The sequence below is a fragment of the Dipodomys ordii genome, unplaced genomic scaffold (genome assembly GCF_000151885.1).
Source record: "Dipodomys ordii isolate 6190 unplaced genomic scaffold, Dord_2.0 Scaffold151, whole genome shotgun sequence".
NCBI lineage: Eukaryota > Metazoa > Chordata > Mammalia > Rodentia > Heteromyidae > Dipodomys > Dipodomys ordii.
Window position 1 is genome coordinate 4026916 of NW_012267367.1, and position 25405 is coordinate 4052320.

General features: G+C 39.0%; 1 protein-coding gene across 1 annotated transcript in view; it reads left to right on the forward strand.

Moving 5' to 3' along the window:
* Positions 1-25405, forward strand: part of Samd12 (sterile alpha motif domain containing 12) — a 211596-nt gene that overhangs the window by 28187 nt on the left and 158004 nt on the right. The window contains exon 2 of the mRNA XM_013032213.1: positions 13742-13920. Within this exon, the coding sequence (XP_012887667.1) occupies positions 13742-13920 (179 nt within the window). The remainder of the gene's footprint in view (positions 1-13741; positions 13921-25405) is intronic.

The following is a 25405-nucleotide window of genomic DNA, read 5'->3' on the forward strand; positions in this document are numbered from 1 at the left end:
CTTCCTTCCTTCCTTCCTTCCTTCCTTCCTTCCTTCCTTCCTTCCTTCCTTCCTTCCTTCCTTCTTACCTTTCCCTCCCTTCTCCTTTCCCTCTCCTTTACTCTCTCCACCTCTCCTCCTTTCCCTTTCTCTCCACTCTGCTTCCCTTGATTCCCTCCATTTCCCACCCTGTCTCTTTCTCCATCCTCTTCCATTCCTTTTCTTCTTCTAGTATTGCACACTGAGCACAGGGCTTTGCACATATTCAGCAAGTATTCTCCCATTGAACTACGCCCCTAGTTTCCTCTATTCTTTCTTTCTATATGCTTTAGGTTCCAAATGACTTCTTTCTTAAAATGCTTCCACTTTTCTAAACTTCTTTTGACTTGGCTCTTTGGCTTGGACACCTTCTAGATCTACACATGGGAGCTTGACTACTTTATTGGACTTACCTGAAATATCATGTTCTTTTCAAGTATTTCCTGATTTTCTTGGCTTAAACACAATCATTCCTTTTCTCAATTTTGCAGCCCTTATTTTCTCCACAACTTTTATTCCCACCCTTTTCTCCTACACCACCTGCAATGTAACCATTGATCAGCTTATTTTGGATCAATAGCATAGAAGGACTCAGACTTTTAGCTTTATAGACTTTTTTTTTTTTTTTTGCCAGTCCTGGGACTTGAACTCAGGGGCTGGGCACTGTCCCTGAGCTTCTTTTGCTCAAGGCTAGCACTCTGCCACTTCCAGCCTTTTCTGTTTATGTGGCATTGAGGAATTGAATCTAGGGTTTCATGCATGCTAGACAAGCACTTTACCACTAAGCCCACCCCCTTTATAGACATATTGAAAGGAGGAAATACACAGTGTGTTTAGCTTTTTCCTTCTGTTCAATTTGAAAGTCAGACATGCATATGTACTTACCATATCTTACCTAAATTCATAAAAGATACACAATTAACACCAAAAACATATCAGAATAAAGGACAGGGCTTTTTGCTGAAACCATTTTTGGTCAATGGAGCACTCACCATGTGGGCTGGTTTCTCATTTTGTTGTAGACCAATGAAAGCCTCATTCTGTGTTTCCTCTCTGGATAGACATTTGGGAGCCACTATTTTAGTAGACTGTGAGCTGTACCAGATCTGATTTACCTCTGAATCCCAATTTATCTCTATCCCCCTCAGAGAAAATCTTAGGTCTATAAAATCTTGTAACAGGAAAATAACTGTGATTTGTGACACAGAAGCAACCAGGTTGGGGAATAGATTATTCAAAGACTTGACAGTTGTCTAAAATAACTAAACAGGAAGTCACTTGCTTTTACAAAACCCTGTCTGAAATATGTATGAAAGAGCATTAGGCAGGTTACAAAGCCTGTTCAATTCTCAAAGGGCTAAAACTTTATATAAAGTCCCTAATGATGACATGATGGTTATTTTTTCCCCTAAAGCATAGATATGATTTAATGATTAGATCATTAAAGACAACTAAACAACTCTAAAAAATAGTTTTTAAAGGCAATTTCTGACCTCCAAGTTTAGTTTTCTCAGTTTTGTGTCTAACATTTTAAAAATAGAACAAAATCATTTTAACACTGAGGAGAAAGGCAGATAACCTTCAAGCTTGTGCTATCTAGAACTTTCTCTGATGATGGAATTTGCACTGTCCAATATGGTAGCCAGGAGTGCACAGTGCTACTGAAATGTGGCCAGTACAACGGAGGGACCAAAGTTTAATTGTATTTAAAAATAATTAAGTCAGTTGTTAGCCATTGTGAAACAACTTCAGTTTTCTTTTTCCCTTTTCATGATGGTGAACATCTGGAAGTCTTTTCTTCTATTTAACATTTACTTTAGAGATGGAGATGGAAATGTTTCCATGTATGTTAATTCTGTACTACTTGCTTTTTTTCTTCTTGAAAGACCAGATTGTAACACATAAAGACTTTCTAAATGATTACAGCCACCTTTGTTTCATTAACTTAGCTTTCTGGAGGATGCAGTCCGCTTGTTAGTACAAAGTGTAAAACAGGTGCAAACAACTTACTTTATCTTCATTTGTAACCTTGTTTCACAATTCCTACCAAAGTTGTTTATATATTTGAAAAGCTCTTCTTGTTTAATTCTTCATGCGTCTCATTGAATTTCACTTTAGTTTGTCTTTTTCATTTAGGATTGCACTTTTCAAGGCTATACTATATTTTATCTTTTAATAGTACATGGCTAATATTTTATTAAATGTCTGTTGAATTGTTAGTGTCCAGTGTTCCTTCATGGTAGGAAAAAAGCAATAGGTTGAAGATAGATGTTTAGTGTATATATGATGAATGTCTTCTGTTTTCAAAAATCTTATTTGTACATTACTTATTAGTCTATGTTAATTATACAAAGGGGTTTTGTTAGGGTATTTCAAAAATACAAATATTGTATATCCATCACATTAACCCTATATTGCTTTCTCTTTTCCCTGTTCTCTCCCATTTTTTCAGCAGATTGTGGTGGAATACCTTGCACATCTTCATATATATATATATATATATATATATAGAGAGAGAGAGAGAGAGAGAGAGAGAGATGGTCAAGAAATTGATAGAGCTTAGACTTAAGAAGAAGAAGAAAGATATGAATGAAAACAAACCAGAAGTCATTTGTAAACCTATAAAGTATACCTATTATCTGTGTTCTGTTTTTTTACATTTTTGAAATTTATATAACAGCAAATTATATTTAGATAATTTTGTATAACTCAAAGCAAAACTGTAGCAACATTTCTATTCTCAAGAGAGTTCCCTCTACTCTTTCTTATTAAACCTCTTCCCTATCCCCTTTGGTTCTGGGGTTTGAACTCAGGGCCTTACATTTGCTAGACAAGTACTATACCTCTAGAGCCATGTCACAAGCCCTTTCTGCTTTAGGTTAGTTTTCATAGGGTCTGGTAGCCTTTGAAATCTGACTGTGGTCTTCCTACGTATGCCTCCCACATAGCTGGTATTACAGATGTAAACCACCATGCCCAGCTTGTTTGTTGAAATGTCATCTTGTTAACTTTTTTCCATTTTGCTATTGAACCCACCTACTAAGAGTTTTTATTTGGTTATTTTACTTTTCAGTTCTAATATTTCTATTTGTTGTTCTTATGTCTTTTCTTTTTTTCTGGCACTTTCTAGTTCTTTGCAGAAGCCTTCAATTTTTTATATATGTCAAATATAATTGCTCATTGAAGCATTTTTAGAATAGCTTCTTTAAAATCTTTGTCAGATAATTTAACATCATCTTGATGTTGGCATCTATTGATTATCTTTTTTCATTCAGTTTGTAAATCTTCTGGCTCTTGGGTATGGGTGATTTTTTTATTGAAACTTTGATATTTTCGTGTTATTAGACTCTGAAGTTTATGTAAAGCTTTCGGTTTTCACAGAATTTTTTTGTAACATCACTCTTGCCAAGGATAAGATGGGTTAGCACTTACCTACTTAGATTTCTAAGAAATCTAAGATATCTAGGAGCTCACCACGATCTCAGTTGATGTGTGTGAGAGGCAGTCTCTTCATTATGGGTTGGTGCTTGTGGAAGTTCTCTTTATTCATCAAGCTTCTTTCTAACACCATACGGGGATGAAGGGCTCACTTCCTCTTAGGGGAGCTATTCTACTCCTGTCCTATAATCTCCATATACATGTATGAGGTGAGCTAGCTGCCAATTGCCTCTCATAAACTCAGTCTCTGCTTGCTTTCCCATGGCACTGTATTGTTGGATGTATTAGTGGTGCCTTCCTGTAACAAATCTTTCAGGCTGGGTAGCCTTTGCTAGTATAGATGCTAGGTCACATTTTTTTTTCCTATAATATTTCAAAAGAACGGTCACTAAAAGTTTACCATCTTTCTAGCCTGTTCCTTTCATGGTCTTTAGCTAGAGGGAGCAAGTTCTTTTGAGTTTTTGTTTTGTTTGGTTTTGCCCAGGATTGTTTTTGGGGTTTTTTGTTTTTGTTTTCCATAAACATGGGGTGTTTTAAGTCAAAAGGGAGATCAAGGAACTCATGCCTTTAGCATTTCTCTAGTTGTTAGGTCTTTAAGGGGTTCTGACTTGTCTTTACAATTGGGTATCTTTATATTTTTCTTTTTACATTTTATTGTAAAGTTGCTGTACAGAGGGGCTACAGATACATGAGTAAGACAGTGAAACAGCACTTGTCCAGCATTGTTAACCCTCCCCTTGTTCTCCCACTATCCCTAGTCCCCCACCTCTCCCACCCCTCCCCACACCCCCACCTGCCCGAAGTTGTAAAGTTTGTTTCCAATATACTGTCTTGTGGATATCATTTTTGCAACGGGTTGTCCCGTGTCCTTGTTTCAAGGCTTTGTTATTCCCCTTTCCCTCCCCAGATTAGACAAATGAATATGCAAGATGCAGGATACAGAAATGAAGTAGAGTGACAGCAGGGGACATACCAGAGGGGGAAGAACATACAAGGGAAACAAAAAAAAATCACACAGTACATTTAAAACAACAACAAGGAAAGACCTCTTATGTTCATATCTTGGGGTTCATTTCATTTAGCATCACCTTATATGGTCATATGAGCATAGATAGCTTTTATAGTGTCTCTTTTTGTTTTTACTTAAGTGGGATGAAATGAGAAAAAGATCAGAGTAGATCATATGTATCATTTGATAAAAAGTTGGTTCTAGATAGATACATACATACACATACACACAAATATACAGATATGTTTGGTCACAGGTTTTCAATATGAAATATGTTTTTTACATTCCATGGTAAATCATTTTTTAAAGTCAGCAATATGACATCACTCTCTCAATGTGATACCTGAATTTTCTGCCTGAAGCTTCACAAAATCCGAGTGCATCTCCCTATGTAATTGTTATTGAATAAGAAGTGTTCCTGTGTGTGTACCTTGGAGATTAGACAAAACCTTTCCCTATACTAGTGATACTGAAATATATAAATTAAGCACTATCTTACTATCTACTGTATTTACATTGTCTAGTACAGATATCATAGGATGTGTGAATATTTGATGTGGTGATTATAGTTAAGTAGACTTTGGGGACTGGGATTCCCTTGTAACAAACTGTTTTACAAAGATGAAATTTTCTATGTAGATAAGCAAGCCAGAGTGAGTATAAATCATGTGGCTTGGGGGAGACAATGTCCTTTACACAGCTGCCTGTGGTCTGAACATCTGGCTGGATGGACAGTCATCTGTTCCCAGCTTCACCACTGTTGTCAGGCCTACAATTAGGCAACTTGTGAGTATGTTGTGTGGATCTAGCACTTCAACCTTGTTATTTTTTCTCCTCTCTTTTCTGTAATGGAATGTCTTCTGCCTCCCTAGCCTCTTCATGTCTGGAATAGGGAAACCAACTGTTACCGGTTACTTAGACTTTCTGGGAAAAACAAGCTCACCATTTAATGATGCTGAATTACTTTGTGCACAGATTTGTATTTTAACCCTGTTGTTTTTGATAGGGCTAAAAAAAGGAGTGCTCACTATAGTTTTATGTTTGTAGCTTTATCATGTATACAGAAGCAGCCATTTTGATAACCAAGGAGAAATTTGAAAAGTCATGTTTCGTCTCCTCATAGCTTGACCCAAATGACAAAATTAAACACAATCGAACTTACTTAAATTGCCCAGGCTTGGAGAAATGTGTGGTACCTAACATTACAGTATTAGCAAAGCCCATGAGCATCTCCTTGCTGATGTTTGGGAAGAGGAGATGAGTTCTTATATCTCAGGATAAGGTGGTACTGAGTCCTACTTCAGTGAATGTTTTCTGTAAAGGACCAGATACCAAACATTTCAGCCTTTGCTGACCTCTCGGTCTCTTATAGACTCTGTTGTTATAGCACACAAGCTAGCATAGTCAATACATCAATAAATGAGCATGGTTGTGTTCTAATACAATTTTATTTAAAAACCTTGAAATTTGAGTTTCATGTAATTCTCATGTGACACAACATATTTTACTTTTTTATCTCAGTTGCTTTAAAGTCACTATGCTTGGGTCATAATGCATGTGGAAAGAGGGCAGGCTAGATTTGGTGAATGGGTCAAGTTTCTGATCTCTGTCCCAGCAGGTGTTTGTTGGGTAGATTCCCCATACCCAAGGAGACTGTGACCTCCCTTTGTATTAGCTAAGCAAAGCTTATTTCTGGTACACTTGATATAATTTCATTTCAAAAGCATCAATGATGTGATACTCATAAACACATTCCCATCATGCACCAATGTTTAAGAATGATATAGACTATGTTCTGGACACCAAGAAAAGCCCCCTCCTGCTCTTTGTTCTTTTCTAGCTCTCTCTGCTCTTTTTCTAGCTCTCTCTGAGCTCTTTCCTTCTCTTCTCTTTCCCAGCTCCCTTCTCTTTCCTAGCTCTCTCTTTCCCACCTTTCCCAGATGCTCTCTTTTCTAGCTCTTTTCTCCCTCTTTCCCAGCTCTCTCTCTTTTCCAGCTCTCCCAGCTCTTTTTCCCAGGCCTTTCCCCATGGCGTGGAGGACCAAGATGGCCTGGTGCCAGCCAGAACAATGAATAAACCTACCCCTTACCTGAAAAAAAAAAAAGAAAGAAAAGCCCCCTCCCTCCCCTGTGTTGAGTTAGAATTTTGCCTGTAGGTAAAGTTCATGTGCATTGATTCTACCTCTGAGAACAGAATTTGGGGGTAAAGGATATCTTTTTTTTGGTGTGACTATAGTACTTAATCAACTTCTGAATCACAATTGGTGTTATAAGACCTCAACTAGAATATGTTCCTGGGATATCAATTTTATTTTCAATTGCTATTGGTTAAAGTTGAGCCATATATTGCTTTGCAGTGATTCATCAGAAAGTGACTGGTCTCGTTCACAGTGGTTTCATAAGCAAGTGATTACTTTCTTCTCATAGTTTCATGGCAGGAGAAAGGCAGTTAAGAACAAAGTTGGAGCAGCCCAGTGATGTCGGAGCCAACAAGACTATTTGTCTTGACTTTCTCAGCTCTACAATCACACAATGTTTGTAACTACCCCAGACAGCACTATTTCATTTAAGAGATTGTACTATCTACACTTTTGTTTTGTGTTAGTTTGTCACTTCTAATACTGTCTCATTCCTCTCAAACTTCTTATGTTCTATATACAAAAATCTGTCTACAGACACCTGTAGCTTCAAGGGAGGCTCAGAAATGGAATATTTAGTGTTGTAGCTCTATTACTAGAGATGATAAAGGTGAGGGGGCTGGAAGTACCCTCATCAAAGACTTGTAGACCTTTTGTGATGATCAGGTGAGTTCTGGGCAGTAGTCTCTGCTGAGTTTGAATCCAGAATAAGGGAATTACTTCTATTACTTAAACAGATCCTTGGCTGGCATCTGCTTCTATCATACATGAGGGAGCTGTGGCAGAAAGTCTGTGTCCTCCAGGAACTTCTTCTCTAGCTAGAAGCAAGGCATGATGTAAAATCTTGGTACAAAATCTTAAACCACCTATCAGAACTCTAATAATAAGCATGGGAATTGGAATAGATTTGTTGCTCAGGTTACTTAGCAAAGTTTTCTGGTACTCAATGTATAAAACTGTTTTGTTAGGCTCTGCAGAAATACCTATGCAGAAGACAGACTTCATGCTGCTCAGGTGGCAGTCAAGTGTAGCAGTAGTTTCAGAACAGTACTGTAGTTTTCTGATTTAACAGATTGCTAGTGAATTACATTGCTTGAAAGCAACCTCTATTTTTTCTTTGGAATATACACATTATTCAGAAGAAAGCAATGGCAATAAGTAGAATGAATCAAAATCTTTCCATCATATCTCCAACTATAAACAGTGTCTGAGTACCTACTATAAGTTAGTTACTTGGCTAGACACTAGGTTTTTTAAACTCAAGAAGGAGTAATCAGTTGTGGATGGATACAATGGCTTATGTGTCTAATCCCAGCTGCTTTGGATATGGAGACTGGGCTTAGTGATGTACCCTTGTAATTTCAGCTATGTGGGTGGCATAGCTATAAGGATCATGCCATCTTGGGCCAAAAAGCACACCTACCTGAAAAGTAACTAAGACAAAGGACAGGAGGCATGGTTCAAGAGGTAGAGCACTTATCTAGCAAGGAAGATGCCTGTAAGTCCCACTATCTCAAAAAAAAAAAGTAGTATTGCCCCCCATGATTGCTCCTAAGCTAAGTAGACATGTTAAGAAGTAGCTGCACTGCATGCAACTACTTAGAAACTACACAGAAAGAGCCAAGTTTTCCCAGAAAAAAGGTGAATTGTCAACATTGCTTAGGATACACAGAGCACTATTTTAGTTAAAGCTTCACAAGAAAAAGGAGAAAATGCTTGTCTCCTGAAGGGGTTGTTCTCCATACAAACAGTCAAAAGGAACGACATAATTTTGTTTAAACAAATCAGTTCTGCTGAGTCCTGCTAGCTCGTACATACTTAGTAGGCTGAGATCTAGGATTGTGGTTCTAGGCCAACCTGGCTAGAAAACTTTACTAGATGCCATCTCCAAAATAACCATCAGAAAGCTGGGCTTTCTGATGGCTCAAGTGGTAGGACACCAGCTTAGTAAGCAATGAGGCTCTTGAGTTCAAACCCTAGTTCTGCAACAAAGCAAAGCAAAAAACAGTCTGTCAACCAAAGAAGCACAAAGTGTATTGAAGTAGGGAGAGTGGTGCCGTCTTGGCCACATGGTGGATGGTAGTGTCTGGCCTCTTGTCTTCATGGTGGGGAAAGGTCAAGTGTCCCCTGCCCCACCCTTGTGATGGGCATGCCTAAATCCCTGGAGGCAGGAGCTGGCACTGGATTGATAGGTTACTAAACCTGTCAGTCCAGTTCCTGTGACCCTCTCCCCTGACCTGACCCCATTTAGGCCCCACCCAGCTCAGGTGCAATTATACCATGCCATGTGTCTCCATGTTTGTGTCCTGTTTCCTGTCTCTTGGCTCCTCTCTGGTCACCATGGTGTATTGTTTTTGTTCTTTCTTTCCTCTCTGGCCTTCATGGCTCAGTTTCCTAACAGTGTCAAGTGTATTTGCTGGCTGCTGGTCTTTGAGACAGGAGTCCACTGTGCAGTCACTGGCCTTTTAATAAAGACTCCAAGACTGGACCTTTCAAAATGTGGCATCTCTGTTTTCTTACTGTACAACAGTATTGGGGAGCAGCTAGAAGTTTCTATCTAAAGGCAGTGGAGGTGCAATTTGTGCAGAAGCCAGTTCATCCTAAATACGTGCTCTGTACTATCTCCATTCAAGGCAAACTCTAGCAGAATGAAAGACCATTAAATTGGAATGAGGTACTATCCTGTGTTTCCTGTGTGGAGCTTGTGCTCTGGGTGAGGACTGGCAGGATTAGGGAGTTGAATGACTTCTTAAAGAGTAAGATTCACTTGTAATTCTGAATGAATGCAGTGTGATCTCCATGGCTCATCTTGTACCATCGTGCAGAGACATTATAAAGTCTAGCACTTCTGCATAGTCACATCAGAAAAGTTACTCTCAGAGGTGAGGCCCTGGAGGGCCCAGGTTCGCCTCCAGCCATCAGTCACCCAGTTGGAATACCACCTAATTGGGAGAAAATTTCTTCTCTGGGGAAATTCTAGAGCAATCTAGTACTGCTGTGCCACCATTATTTTTCACATATGAACGGAAACAAGTAAGTGTGTCCTAACGAAATCACAATGAGATTGAGAAAACTCAGATGGTTGAATTTAAAATATCTTCGAAACTTTTCTTTCCACTTCTGGACATAGTGTAGTGGAAATAAGGAAGAGTGTTTTTCTTTGTTGGTTTGTAAAGTTTATCTTTTTATCATGATAAAGTATGAAAATACCATTTGAACTTTGTAAGCATACAGTTCCCTGACATTGAATAATACATTCACATTTTGGTATGTTACCAATATCCACCTCTAAAACATTTTTGTTCTCCCAAACTGGATCATTCATTACACATATAACTGGCCAATAGCTACTCATTTTTATCTGCCTGAGACTTTGGGTAGTCAGGGTTTTATTTTCCATCTGCATATGTTTTGACTATTCTCTTATAAGTGGAATCATGTGATATCTGAGCTTTTGTGCCTGGCTGATCTCACTTAGCATGCTGTTTTTAATGTTCATCCATATTGTAGTGTCGATTAGAGTCTCCTTTATAAGGTCGCTGAAAAATATTTCAATTGTGTGTATCCTATTTTGTTTACCCATTTTTTCCATCCATGGCCATTTGGGATCTTTCTACTTCTTGATTGAACAATACCACCTATTTTTCTCCCTGCCCATTTTCCATCAAATCGGTCTGTCATGCTTCCTTTATACCTGCTCCTGCCAGTCCTCCCTCCAAGAAAGATCCATTCCATCCCAGCTCTCCTTCCTTCTCTGTGGGAAAACCATCATGCACTACTCTTCTGTGAGAGCTTGGATTTCTGTGTCAGAAAGCCTTGTGGGATTTTTGAGCTCCCATGCTGCCTCATGCTTCATTTCTTCAGAAAGTACTGCAAGACATCCACTAAGTTGGTCTATCTGTGCCCCAGCACAATGTAAGGGCATGTCAGCATGCTCTTCCCTCCCATGTCTACTCCAGCACATATGCGCCCTTCAGAAATACTTAATGCACTGAAGAAGGAACCTGAGAACTTCATTTACATAATCTTGCCTTAAATCAGAAGGAAACTTTTTTTTTGTCCTACAAGTAAATATTTGGCGCACAAAATGTAGGATACCTATAAACAAGAGGTATTTGACTTTCTGTTCACGTAGCTTAATTCCTCACACAAATATTTTAATCCTCCATAGCTGTTTGCTCTTTGACTGCAAACTCAGTAGTTGATTTAGGTTTTTGTGCTTGGACTTATTTATTTCAAACGATTTCTGACAGGTTTTTGCTTTGTTTTCCCTGAAATTTTGTGACCCTAATATTTGCAAATCGGGCTGCTTTCCATTGCCTTCTTTGATGTGACTTTTGTCTCTGCTCATCTTATAAATTGTACACACGTTTTGCTTTCTTGACTCTGTCCTATCCTCTCCCCTTCCTTGCTTTCACTAAAGTTATTTACTCAGTTTGTTGGGCTCAGCAACTTGTAGGGCAGCTTCAAGACTCTCTTCTATTGTCATTGCTTTTCCCAGCCATTCCTGTGCAAATGGATTTCTGCATATTGAGTTGACACTGCAGGTGGCTGGAGGTCTTTACCTGGCATGCCTCTACTCTTAGTAATGCTCGTGTGACCATCACTAACACTGAATTCTTCAGAAGGAAATGTGGAAATTTCACAGACTTTATAAACGCTGCTTTTTAGAAAAAAAAATGAAGCAGGGAAATTTGTTTTTACTGCAGATACACGACTACTCTAGTTCTGTTTTGAAATGCCATTTTGAGGGCACCATCATTTTTTCATGTTCAAAAAAACACGCCTCCCCACAAGTTGGAAGCCAGTGGCCCTGCTGATTGCAATGTAGAGTAATGCACAGGTAGAATAGAACTTCTTTTATGGAGAGGGAACATAATGAGAGGAGGTGAAGGAAGTATGAGAATCTCCTTTGGTGAGAGGAGATAGAAAAAACTGAGAGGTGCTGGAAGCTGGCTAGCATATTACCTACCATATTGGCTACTATAACAACGGTTGGTATTCCTTGGTCCTGAATTTCAAGGCAGAAAGCAGCAGGGGATATTGCTACAGAGAAAGAGCACAGCTATCTCTTTTTCTCTACCTCATTAATGGATCTTTCAACTCCCAACAGAAGCACACCTTTTTAGTGTAATCACACTTTGTATATTTAATTGATGATTCATTGTAAGTAGGAGAGTCGGGAATTAATATTAACAGTAATTAGTCTCCTGCCCTCACAGGCTTTGACTACTAAATTCTCTTTCTGCCGCTGCCCAGTTTTGGCAGAAAATAGTTTAGGGAATCAACCCTTGTTGAAGGTCAGTTTTAAGGTAATCCTTTCTTCACATCTGGGGTTTTAGTTCAATAACGGTCACATGACTTTGCTCCTGGCCAATTGGAAAGGAGGAACACTTGGAGGAAGTTTGGGAGAAAGAGAACTGTGGTCAACCAACCAATGTGGGGGAAAAAAAGGTCTGGCTTATAGGTCTGGATGCTGTAAGTGTCCTTAAGTTTAGCCTGAAAATAATGCTCTGGATAGCAGCAGGGAGATGCAGAAGCAAAGTCAGAGTTCTTTAGACGACTGAAGAACCACAAAATCAGCCAACTGTAAACTTGTACTAGGACTGGATTTTCTGTCATAAAAGCCCAACCATTTTCTTCCTATTTAATCTCTTAACTTAAAATCATGTGCATTCCAACTTATCTTTGATCTTTCTGACCCTTTTGAGATACCTGTATGACCTTGTGTAAACCTTGGAACCCTTGAAACCTCATTTCACTTATCTGGAAAATGAATGTAATTATGTCTTCTAGAATTTTTTTGTACAGATTATTTTAGATTCAGAACAAAGCCTGAGGCAAGGCACATGCACTAATACTTGTTGAGTGCTTATTCTGTGGCAAGGCTAGTCCTTGGTTTTAGACATGTAGTAACTGATGGTAGATACATATAAATATAAAACAGTAGAAATATGGTTATATGCATATGAACCTCTGTACAATCAGGTTTTCACATCATGCAGATGTATGTTTTCTTTAGATCATATTCACTGGATACTTTCTGTTCCACATGTATGGGCTAGACTGGAAGGTCTCAGGAGCAGAAATAAGAAAGCATATTTGAGAAGACATATTTGAAGAATAACAAGGTATATTTGAAGAAGTCACATTTTAGACTTGAAGTCACATTTTGAACTTGAAGAAGTTAGGGAAATATCCTAGAAAACATGCTTTTGGTTTTATTATTGAGATTATTCATATTCAAGGATGTAGGGAAAATAAAATAAAAGGACTGAGAGCCATTGAGTTTGATAATCCTGAATTCACTTGAGTCTTTTCTTCTCTTCCCTGTAGTAGTGATAACTAAAATTAGCTGGTTTGTCTGCCTCTTCCATTAGATTATTCTGTGAAGGGGCTGCCTGTCTTTTTGTAAATCAGTGTAGCCAGGGTCTGCCCCATGGATGTCCTCTAGTAAGCACTTTTTAAGTATAGGTTGAATGAATGCAAGAGTGGATGTTTGGAGAATAGAGAAGATTGGGGTGGTGGTAGAGGAGATGGGCACTTTCCAGCTGAAGACAGAGGTATACACCAAACCACAGGAATGAAATCATTGAATGCATATTGCAATACGAAGCTGGATGATTTGGGATTCTCATCTGTAATGTAGGCCTAGTGAGGTGCTTGAAATTAGATACCGGATTTGCACGTAAAGCTTTTTGCCTTCCAAGCTCTTACCCGTTCTGTTTCTTAACACTGAGATGTAGATGCCTTGTTTCTTTTCACTTAGGCCTATTGTAATATTTCTTAATGGGCTTTAAAAAAAAATATGTGTGTGGTATTATGGCATGAACTGAGGGCCTCGACTACCTTACCATTTAAGCCAAGCCTTTTTGCTTTGTTTAAGTGATTGTGTTTTTGCTTGGCGTTGGCCTCCAACTGCCACACACCTATCTTTGACCTCTGGTATACTTGGGATTATAGGCTTACACCACTAAGTCCTCCTTATTGATTGAAATGGGGTCTTGCTAACTTACCAACTCTGGCTGGCTTCATGCTGTGATGTCCTAAGTAGCTTGGATTATAGGTGTGCATCCTCATGTCTGACACTTTCTTTGTATGATTTACTTTCTGAGTTCCATTTTGGTCCTCTTTTCTAGCTCTCCATTGTGGTTTAAATCCACGGGGTATTGATCACCCTGCCCACGCTGATGGTATTAAATTGCAAATTGATGGTGAAAGTGTGGAATCTCAATCCATTAAAAACAAAAGTTTCCAGAAGGTGCCTGACCAAAAAGGAACCCCCAAGAGACTTCAGGGAGAAGTTGAGACAACTAAGGTAAGTAGTAAACTGTTAACTGAAGAGAAGCTAAAGCCACAGCTCTGCTATCTTTGTGGTCCCACCACAAAAACCTGGCCATGCTTCCATGAGCATGCATCCTGAGGAAAAGGGATAAATAAGTGACGATGCTGACTGTCAATCTTATCGCACAGCTTGTAGAGAAGGCCATCTTGGGCTTAAAGCTACTACTTTAGGACACTAGGCATCATGTCACTTTGTGAGTCTCAGATTCTCCATCCGTAAAGTGGGAATCATAAACTCTACCTCTTCCCCTGGTTTGAGCAGATCAAATAATTTGGTACTTATGGAAACATTTTGTAAAAGTCTGGGCATAAAAGGCTTTTGCTGACAACTCAAGTTAACTAATGGTACCTTACGAAATGTATGTAGGTCGGCAGATTTCAAGAAAACGCTACATTTTCTCTTCTGTTGCATTTAGAAGGTTAGGTGTGTGCCATCTTTTTTTTTTTTTATCATAGGCAGTAATTAAATATAATGATCCCAGGACTTCAATTAATAAACATTTTTCTCTTTTGCTGTAGGATACTTGCTTATCAGCATAAATGGAGATATAATAAAATTGACAACATGTTAAAGATTTATGAAAATGCGGGGTTTTGAGGGTAGCTGTGTAAGCATTATGCCGACCTTTGATCCTCAGCCCCACCCAGACCTGACCCCTCCCTGCCCTAGAGGTCCAGCCATACAGCTGGCCCCTCCCTCTCTCCACCCAGACCCATCTGAACTCCCATCTACCTCACTTCCTAACCCTCAGACCCTGCTGCTACCTGGATAGTGGAGGCTGCCATGTGTTCTCTCTCTGGGGCAAATATGGCTCCTCTAATAAACCTTGTAATCATCTTTCTCCTATGCCTGCCTGCCCCTGCATGGTCTCCAGGGATGGATGTGACGGATCCTTTCAAGATGACTCTTTTTTTCTTTTGCCAGTCCTGGGGCATGAACTCAGGGCCTGGACCCTGTCCCTGAGCTCCTATTTGCTCAAGGCCAGCACTCTACTACTTGATCCACAGCACCACTTGTGGTTATTTCTGTGTATGTGGTATTGAGGAATTGAACCCAGGGCTTCATGCATACTAGGCAAGTACTCTACCGTTAAGCCACATTCCCAGCCCAGTTGGTGACTTTTTGATGGGTGGCTTCTCAGAAGGGCTTTCTATAATGAGACTGGCACTTTATGAGTTTCTGTCTGAATCCAGTGATAATATTCAGTGTTGAAGATGTTTGTTTTATTTTTTCCATTGGAAAATGAAGGCATTAATGTTCATATGACATTTGATTTCTCCCTTTGTATATTCCCTGCAAGAAAACACCTTTTCTGTTGCTTGTTGAATGAATGAAAATTTACAGAGATTGAAAAACGAATATAAGCACCACAAAAACCCTTAAGTCAAAAGGTTGCTTTGCTTTTCCCTATATAAGGTCTTCCAAATTAAAATTTGAGGTTTTTTTTCCTTTTTGCTTTATCTATAGTTTTGAATAATCTCAGTGGTTACCTCCTTTCCTTAGCTTAGATGGTTAACAACTAATGTCATTAATTGCGCATGCGAATATCTGTGCATGTGGTTGGAAGTAGGGAGTGCAGATTGAGGGAGAGATTACAGGTGTTTCACACTAGGCATTTTAGCTGAGAACAGTTGAGTCTCACTGGAAATTGGTTGATGGCTCTTGAAGTTTTTCTGTGAGCAGGGTTTGAAGTAAATGCCTTTCTATCTTGACTAAACTTGACTAGTCTGAGGAGCCACACAGGCATCTTGAAAAAAAAAACAGGGAAAAAAATGTTGTCAGCATCTTCTTCTTTTAGTAAGAAGATTAAAATAGAGCTTGCTTGAATAGGATTAAGAAAATAATGATACTGATGTCTAGCATACTCAAAGTAAAGGTGGGATAAAAGACAACTCTTGATAACTTGTCTGATTTTAGTTTAATGATAAACGTTTCTATGTTATACTTCTTTTATTTATAAAAATTGTTAATAGAAAAATCTGGTTCAAATCTGATAGGATTTGATTACTTGTGAATTATTTTAAATTAGTGCTCTAATAGAAAAACCTGAATTTTGGAGTGGTTTCCCATTGTAGTTACTGTAGTACTGATAACATAATTCATTCATGATATAGATCTCAGTAGGAGCCCTTCCTCATTAATAGGTCACTTATTGGAAACTAGGTTTATCTGAATTTGTATAAATGATCTGAAATAAATGCCCAAAGGAGCTTGAAGAATATTCAGGAGCTTTTCACTTTGATATCATATTTAGATGAAATAGTTGCCTGCTTTATTTTTTTCCCTTAAAAAACAAAAGTTGTTGTTGGGAAAGACAACGGATGATTACTACAGGCTTTGGTGTCACACAGATTCTGAGGTTTCTGTCCCACAGATAATATAAACTTGTTTTATGCATGTGTAAACACATTTACATTTTCTCTTCTCTTACATTTAGAGGGTAAGTTGTGAGTCACCTTCTTTTCTCAGGCTGGTAATTGAATCTCTGGTATCTTGACCTCCTCTAAACTTATTAAACCTCTGGCCAGAAGTACATGTATTTAAAGCCATTTGGTAATATAAATAAATTGGTATTGCTTTTCTGGATGGCACTCTGATAGAAGGTATTAAACTTTTACATGGATATAATTTTCAGGCCAGTAATTCCCTTTCTAGGAACTTATCCTAAGGAAACAATCAAATGTACAAAGATAGCTATGAGAGAGTGGGCATTGTATTACTGTTTATAAGAGAAAAACATTGAAAATGGCTCAAGTATCCATTCATAGGATGCAGGCTAAAGAAATGGTGTGTGTTCCTGCAATGGAACTCTTTTTTTTTTATAGAAGGATGCAAGAGACCTATACCTATTATTTATTTCATTTGGGAAAATGGATGTGATAATACTTTTAAGTGGGAAGGGCTGCAAAAAGATAGGTTACTGTCATGTGTGTAATAATGGTCTCACTTATGTAAAAATATCTTCTGTATATCACTATAGTCAGCGAAGGTTTTCTTCATACTTTCAGCTGTAGTTTATATCTGAAGTTGAGATTAAGTGGGACACTTTGACTTTCTATACTTCTGTTTCATTTGAATTTTTAATACCATGGTTAATTATAACTATTTTTATATCTCTTTTAATTAGACCTCTTTTAAAGCCTTTTGCAGACCAATTTATTAACTGATTAGCTCCACCATGATTTTTCCTGGTGTTTTGCCAAGTTTTCTTCTCTGGCTTCTCAATCTTGCTACTGAGTGTATGTACCAAAGAAATGAGTTACTGCAGCGTCTTCTGCCTTGTATTGTGGAGGCCATCTGAAGAGATACTTTTGCATTTGTCTCTGTTTGAACAGATGGCTTTGACCAGGTGTTATTTTGTGTTTCAAGTTCTCATTCTATGTGTTTGCTTTTGACTGATTACACAAATCAAGTCCTTCATATGTACATTGTGGGATCCTTTCAAGGAAAGTTCTAGGTCTGTTTGGAATGTTTGTATCCTGCTGCTCTGAGTCCAGTCACATTGGGCTTTGAAATCAATCCTTCAACACATCACCTGTTCCAGCCACTGTGAGCTTCCTGCCTCACTGCAGTGTTTTTCTGATACCTAGAGATTTTTTTCCCTTGATTTCAATCTTGATCTTATATAAAATTTAAAGTATTAAACATTTCAGTAGCACTAGAACCTCAATAGAGATTATACTATATTCTTAATCTATCATGCTGTTATATATGTATCTATATATACATTAAATATACATATATAACCATATAAATCTGCAGATCTGTGGGAGAATTAATATTATATGTGAGATCATTTTCTTATTTAGGAATTATTCATTCTCACTCTGCTAAAAACTACACTAATTCCAGAAGAAAATAATCTCTGCCACTAGTTAGAACTTATAAACTCCAATGCTTACAAACCAAAGAGAAACCAATAAGAGTATCTCTTTGTTAAGTTCTTTGTTAAGGAACTATTCAGTCTAGGTGGGAAAAAATGCAATGGGAATAGGGCTCTGCAAACTCGATGTAGAAGCTGAAGTAGATTTAAATGCCACCAGCCCTTGGGGATGCACACTGAGTATGCAGACCATACCAGCCGCTGTGATTCCAAGCTCAAGATGCAAAACCTACATTTTCATGGCTATACAAGTGGGTTATATAAGACATGAGATCTTATACGCATAAAATTTTATTTCCCCGGGAGGCCTGGAAGTTCTCCAAAGGCACAGCCTCTTTTGCCACCCCCCCATTGTCACTGGTAGAATTTGATGGGTGCTGTGAAATATGAGTAAAATTCAAATACCAAGCACTAAGGATGGAAAGTTCTCTTATTGACAAGGTTTAAGTTTCTTGGTCCAGGTATGGCATCAGAGATATTCAGGTATGTTCAGCATCGATCTTTTAGACTCAGGGTTCATGTTGTGGAAATTGAGAATGGAGTAATAGGTTAGGGCTCAGCTATATAGGACTTGAACGCTTGGGAGAGGAGCATGGATTTGCTTTTCTTTTTTTTGCTGGTCCTGGGGCTTGAACTCAGGGCCTGGGCACTGTCCCTGGATCCCTTTGTGCTCAAGACTAGCATTTTACCACTTGAGCTACGGTGCTACTTCTGGCTTTTTCTAAGTAGTTTATCAGAGATAAGAGTCTCACAGACTTTTCTGCCCAGGCTGGCTTCAAACCATGATCCTCAGATCTCAGCCTCTTACAAGGCTAGGGTTTTGGGCATGACCCACCAGCACCCAGCTTCATGGATTTACTTTCTACCAGCATTGTCCAATATGGTACCCACCTTTGGCTATTTAAACTTGTTAAAATTGTATAGTGAAATTTTTATTCCTATGAGCAAAATGCCTACATTTTATCTATGTGATCATCACATATATATGAGCTACATCATTTGGACAGTATGGATATAGATGGTGACAGTTATAGCAGAAAGTTTTGTTGGACATCACTGTTGTAATCTGAGAAACCACTGAAGTTTTTGGATGTAGAAGTAGGATGGAACATGAAATTGTGTTGGCATTTTCTGAACCTTGTCCTTGGGCTTGCTTAAGAGTAGATGTAAGGAAGCTGGGGGCCAGAGGTTCACGCCTGTAATCCTAGCTACTCAGAAAGCTGAGATCTGAGGATAACAATTCAAAGCCAGTCCAGGCAGGAAAGTCCATGAGACTCTTATGTCCAGTTAACCACCAGAAAACCAGAAGTGACACTGTGTCTCAAGTGGTAGAGCACTTTCCTTGAGCTAAAGAGCTGAGGGACAGTGCCCAGGCCCAGAGTTCAAACCCTAAGGCCAACAACAACAACAAAAAGAAAAAAGAAGGGGGGTATCTCTTTTTGAAAGTGATGTTCCTAAATACTCTGATGGTTGGAATTTGAGTTTCTGTAGCAACTCTGGCTGTGGAATAACAGCAGTCAATCGATCAGCAGGCAGGATCTTGGCTATTCCTCAAGTTGGAATTCTTGGATGTGTCATCATAAGGAAAAGAAACGTGACATTGGGAAATTAGAGGCTTTATTTCTAGAGTTGATTTCCTAAGTACTTGACAAGAACTTCTCTTTGCTGTAGTTTTATGCTTTTTATTAAAGGCTTCATAAAGCTTCTTTTTTTATGAAATATTTTCTCTGTTGTGACACTAATGCCGGGAAGCAGAGCTTTGTAAGTGGCCTTCATGTTTGCATTTCTGTCACATGCTGTTTATTTATAAAGTTTGCATCACCATCTTACAGCTGAGATGTTCAAGAATTTAAATTAATTGCCAAAATTTAGTTTCTGGCAAGCAACTGGAAGAAGATGGGACTCAAGTCTAAGTCTAAGAGCTTTGGATTCAGAGCTTTGGATTCCCCTAACATTAAATGGGCAAGCTATTTATTCCAGAAGAAAATAAAATCTGTTACACAGAGAATCTGGCCAACTAGGCAAAAGAAGAAGTTAAAAGGATGCATGCATTCTTTACCCCTCAGAGAGAAACCCAGCAAATCTTGATTACTATATTATGTATGGAGGAAACAATGCCACCTTGAAAATAGTGAATGATTGCCTGCATTTGGCTTTGGGATGCATTGTGTGACTCTTTGGCAACAGATAGCCTTTTCTCATTAGTGTAATATTAGATTTAGTTTGTATTTCTTTGGCACAGAGTTAAAAGAGCTGGCCTGTAACTTGGTGCTAGAGGCAAGAGAAAGAAAAAGTCTGGTGTTTCGAATAAGCCACAGGCTACAGGCCACAAGCTTGGGGGTGGGTAAATGACAATTGACTGCAGGGACATTTGTTACAATGTAGGAGATTAAAACAGAAAGCTAAATAATTTAGACTTAGGTTAAAAGATGAAGAGTAGATTATACTTAACCTTGGTCAAATTACATGGCTCAGCTCCCTCTGAGAAGGGCTGGGACAGTTTGGGGGATAGAATGATCTCATTTTTGGCTATCTGTATTTTTTGGCTCAAGGAACAAGAGTGTCTCCAAATGAAGTCAACCCAATATGTCACCAATCATAGGGAAGGACTTAGTGCATGAGAAACAAAAATGACCACATATTATAAGAATTGTCATAGGCTCTGATCAAGAGAGACAAGCAAGAATGACTTCATGCTATGTGGGTTCAGGCCCCAGTATCTCTCCCTTGGCTACAGTCAGCTCATATTTGAAGAAGTAAGCATTTATGATTAACAAATAGAGCTCTAAAGAGCATAATAATAAATAGAGTACACTAAGCCATAGTTGCATGGTATTATCAACAAAGAAGAAACTCCAGGGAGTATCTGACCATCTCATTTATCTTACTGCGTATGGGAGCTGAAACTTAGATTAAATTGCTTCTATATGAAGTTGGCAGTGGTACCATTTACCCTAAAACACAGTTCCAGTATATGATCAATGTTTTCACATTACTATGATTTTTTAAAAAATGGTATGTGAAATAAGTACTTGTAGCCTTTTGGTTAATGCTACATTTCTGGTGGCCTAAGACTACAGTGTGTGCCATTTATGTTGCAGGATGAAAGTTAGTTTAGTATTCAGGAAAGATAGAATCTCAAGGAGTGGATGTATCAGAGGGCCCAATTCTAGTTCCATTGACAGTTTCCACGTAGCACAGATAAGCCTTAGGAGAAGAAGAATACTTAGTGTTTGAGTTTCAGAGATGACCTGCCAGTTTGTACTCTGCCTACGTGTTGTTCTTGTCCAGACAAAAACTCCGAAGATCCACATCTAGCCTTTTCCATCCTGGCAGCAGTTAAAAAAAAAAAGTGCTGAATTGGTTAAGATATTCCAGAATTGCAAGTATCTTTTAAGATATCTCAGAATTGCAAGCATCTATGTGAAGACAAATGTTCAGTGCTTTTTTTGAGAAAGACAGGAGAACTCGTGGCATTATTGGGTAAATTTTGCAGGTAAATCCAACAAAGAAACCTGCCTCTCACCCAGGGATGTCCACCCCAGCCAAGTGAAGAATTAGGAGCAGGTAGTGGAGAGCCACGTAGAGAAGGATGGGGCAGTGCAAGTCAAACAGTGGAGGGTGCAGAGGAAAGCTGGGTTGGGTCTTTACTACACTTGTGGGGGAGGGGGGCTGATACTAGTACCTTGTGTCTTCATAAATATACATCTTCTCTAAGCATATGGTTTATTTTCTCTCTCTCTCTCAACATGCATACCCTAATCTATCTGTAAAAAAAAATGCAGATTGTTGGTAAAGTTTTAAAGTAATTCCTTATTTAGTTTTTCCCATAATATTCATTTTTCTAATCCCCATAATATTCTACACCACCAAATTATGACTCCGTGGACTTGGGTGACCATTTAGAGCCATTTAGAGTTTGCTCTGATGTACTCTAGAAACCTTCTTTCTGCCTGAAATCGTGTTTCTTTTCTGTACCCCCAGCCCCGCCACTGGAATTCCAAAAGTACTACACTTATTTGTCTTGCTCACTAATGTCTGTTGTGACTCTCCAGCATATAATTAAGATTAAATTTTTTGAGGAATGAATAATGTAACACAGAAGTCTCTTGCCTCTGGGTTTTCCTATCTCTTTTGATTTGTAGTTATTTTATTATCTGCAGCTTTTCCACAAGAAATCAGAAGACAAATCTTGTGGGGTCCTACATCTGAGGGGATATTTTTCTCCACTGGTGATGCAACCTCTTTGTTATCTACACTATGGGCAAGGGATGCTTCTAGAGCCACTCATTGCCCTGAGTCCTCAAAAAGTCTAGATTTTCCATTGGTCCAGACAAAGCCTGATTATAGGCTATGACAAGATCCCAATCTTCATCTAGAGTTTCCAGCTTTCACATCAGGGCCTATGATCTCTGCTATCTTCAGGGCTGGCCACCATTTCAGAGGCAGAAAGAAAGGCTCCCTGAGCACTACTCAGTCTTCAGTATAAGCATCAACTCACTCTCCTGGCTTCTGACCCATTTTCTAGATTTAGGTAAAACTTGAAAGAAATAGAAAATAACTTCTTCTTTTGGAATGATTAGGAATTCTGCCAAACTGCAAAATCAGACCAGAAGTTACCAAGCAAAACCTGCAGCTGGTTTCCAAGTGTTGCTTTCACAGTCCCTTTAGCTGCAGATCATCTTACCCATCTTGAGTTGCTTATAACCAACTACAATGGATTGGTTAGCTTCTACAACAAGGGACCTTTATTTCTCACATTTCTATTGGCTAGGAAATCTAAGTTCAACATGCCAGCTGATCAGGCCCAATGGAAGTCCCCCTGCTGGCTTGCAGATGGTCACCTTCTTGCTGTGTTTGTATATAACAAACAGAGTGTCATTCAGGTCTCTTGACTCTTCTTATAAGAACATTATTCAGTGATATTCACTAGATACTATGTTGAAAATGACCTATACAACTTGTGGGGGAGTAGGGATAGGGAGGGAAAAAAAACCTGGGAGAAAATGAGGGAAGAGGTGACACTGTTCAAAAAGAAAATGTACTGAATACCTGACTTTTGTAACTGTAGCCCCTCTACATCACCTTTACAGTAAAAACTTTTAAAATAAAGAACATTACTCCCTCAGTGATCTCACCTTACCCTAATTGCCTCCCAAAGGCCTCACCTCTAAATGTCATCAATGGGTTTTAGGATTCTATATAGGAATTTTAGCAGGCACAAGCTTTTGGTCCTTGACATATACCAAATACACAGTTTAACCAAATGGCAAGTGTCTGAGTAAAATCATTATTTGGCTAAAGTTGAATATCATCATCAAAAAATGAATGTTTGAAATACAATAATAAATCTGAAATATTAATAAGAATACCTATTTATTACAACTTAATTAAAGTTGTGCCATGCAGATTTTTAACTATTGGCATTATCCAGCATTGGTAATCATTTCTTGGAGCTGTCAGCTCCTGTGGATTTTTTTATTACACACTCATGATACTAAAAATCTGCTCTCTTCCGAACAAGGTCAGTGAGGGAGTAAAATGCATTTTTGTCAAGTTGTCATTACAGTAGTAATGCTAATAGGGAAGATCCTCCATCCCCCCCCCCCAATCATTAAGCTTTCTTCCTTTCCAATAATAACTGACCTAAATAAAGACTTCAAGGGCTCTGCTTGGCATACTGGTTGATGGTCATCATGCAGTTCATTGAGTCAGCTCCATAAAGTAAAGCTTTGGACTGTAATCAAAGGTGCTTTTGAAAAATTTCCAGAACTACCAGTGGCTCACTCCTATAATCCTAACTACTCAGGAAGCTGAGATCTGACGATTATGGTTTGAAGCCAGCCCGAGCAGGAAAATCCTTGAGACTCTTATTTCCAATTATCTATCAAAAGCCAGAAGTGGAGATGTGGCTCAAGTAAGTGGTAGAACACTAGCCTTGAGCAAAAAAAGCTCAGAAATGTCACTCAGGTTCTGAGTTCAAGCCTAAGGTCTGGCAGGAAAAAAAAAATCTCAAAACCAAGCTTCATTTTACTTTTATCCTTTGTAGTTGTCCACCCCCCGCTCCCCGCCAGCAATGTTTTTACAATTCCATTGTTAAACCTAATTCTCAATTTTCTCAATTTAACTATGAGATGATTCTTGTTAATGCCTGAGTCAGACCATGTCATTCCTCTGCTGATACATTCTCATTATCCAAATTAAAAGCCAAAGTCCTTACATTGTCCTTCCGGATACTGTGTGATCTGTCCCCTGGCCAGTCACACCTGTTATCTGCTCTTGATTCAAAGCATGCACCTGTCCTCCTCAGAGCCTTTCCACTGGCAGCAACCTCTGCCTGGCAGACTCTTCCTTCACGATGCATAAGATGTACTCCTTCCTCTCCTTCAGATCTCAGTTCCAGAGGAACTGGATGAGGAGGTAATTCTACTCAATTTATAATCTCTTCCCCGATCCTCTGACTCATCCTGTTATCCACCCCCACACCTTTATCCATTTTTATATACAAAAGAATATTTAATTTACTAATTGATGGTGCCAACTGGACAAGTATAAATTGTGTTTACTCAGTAACAGATCCCCGGGTCTCACAATAATAGGGCTGTTTTCAACTTTGCGGTCTATGACCTTCCCATAGAGAAACTGCTGTCATTCACCACTATTTGTGCTAATAATTGTTCACTTCTTTCCTTTCCTCTAGGTCTCCCTGAATGACTCCTTCTAAACAGTAGCCAGGGAGAAAAAGTGGCATGCTGTGGTAAAAGGCTGCAACAGCAAAACTCGGGACCCTAGAGATTCTGTGTCCTCCTTCTCTTTTGTGGAGTGCAGTGGCTATGTTTTGTTGTTAAGATGGCTAAGCTTAAATTCAAAGGACTTTGATCAACAGGTCACTCCATGGAGGACAGCTTTCCAGAAGCTGCCTTAGAATATACTTTTTATGGACAAGAAATACAGTGTCATCATGTCTTGGTTCTGAGGGATATTTAGCAATCTTAGCTTACCTACATTAACCCAGGTAGCATCTAGAAAGAATGTCACAGTGCCTCATCTTAGATGATAAGCACCTCTCAGGCATGCATCTTGCTGAACCTCAGGCTAGGGACAACTCCTAACAAACATAAATGAACTTTATGAATATCCATCACAACCTATGTCTTTTCAAAGATGTGGAGACTATCCGTGCTTTTTCTAACTCTGAACTACTGAACTAAAATTTAATGACCATTTGAAGATTCCAAAGCTTCTCTTCTAGAGCCCCGGGTGTCAGGACATTTGAAGGTATGCATTTTCCTAGTGCCCCATTTGGTCTTTATTTGTAATTGACAGCACTTAGCAGCTGCCTCCACCTCCCTCTGGTGCTATGATTTTCTTTCCTGTGGCTCTGGCTTTCTTTCCCATCTGCCGCTGAGTGCTCGAGCCTTGCTACAAGTCTCAGTTGCTAGGCTTGAGAGTTAAAGATGAATGTTGTTGGGTATGTCATTCCTCTGTGTGTGTGTGTGTGTGTGTGTGTGTGTGTGCGCGCGCGCGCGCGTGTGCGTGTGCGCGCGCCTGTTAGGTAGGTTGAATAGGGGTTAA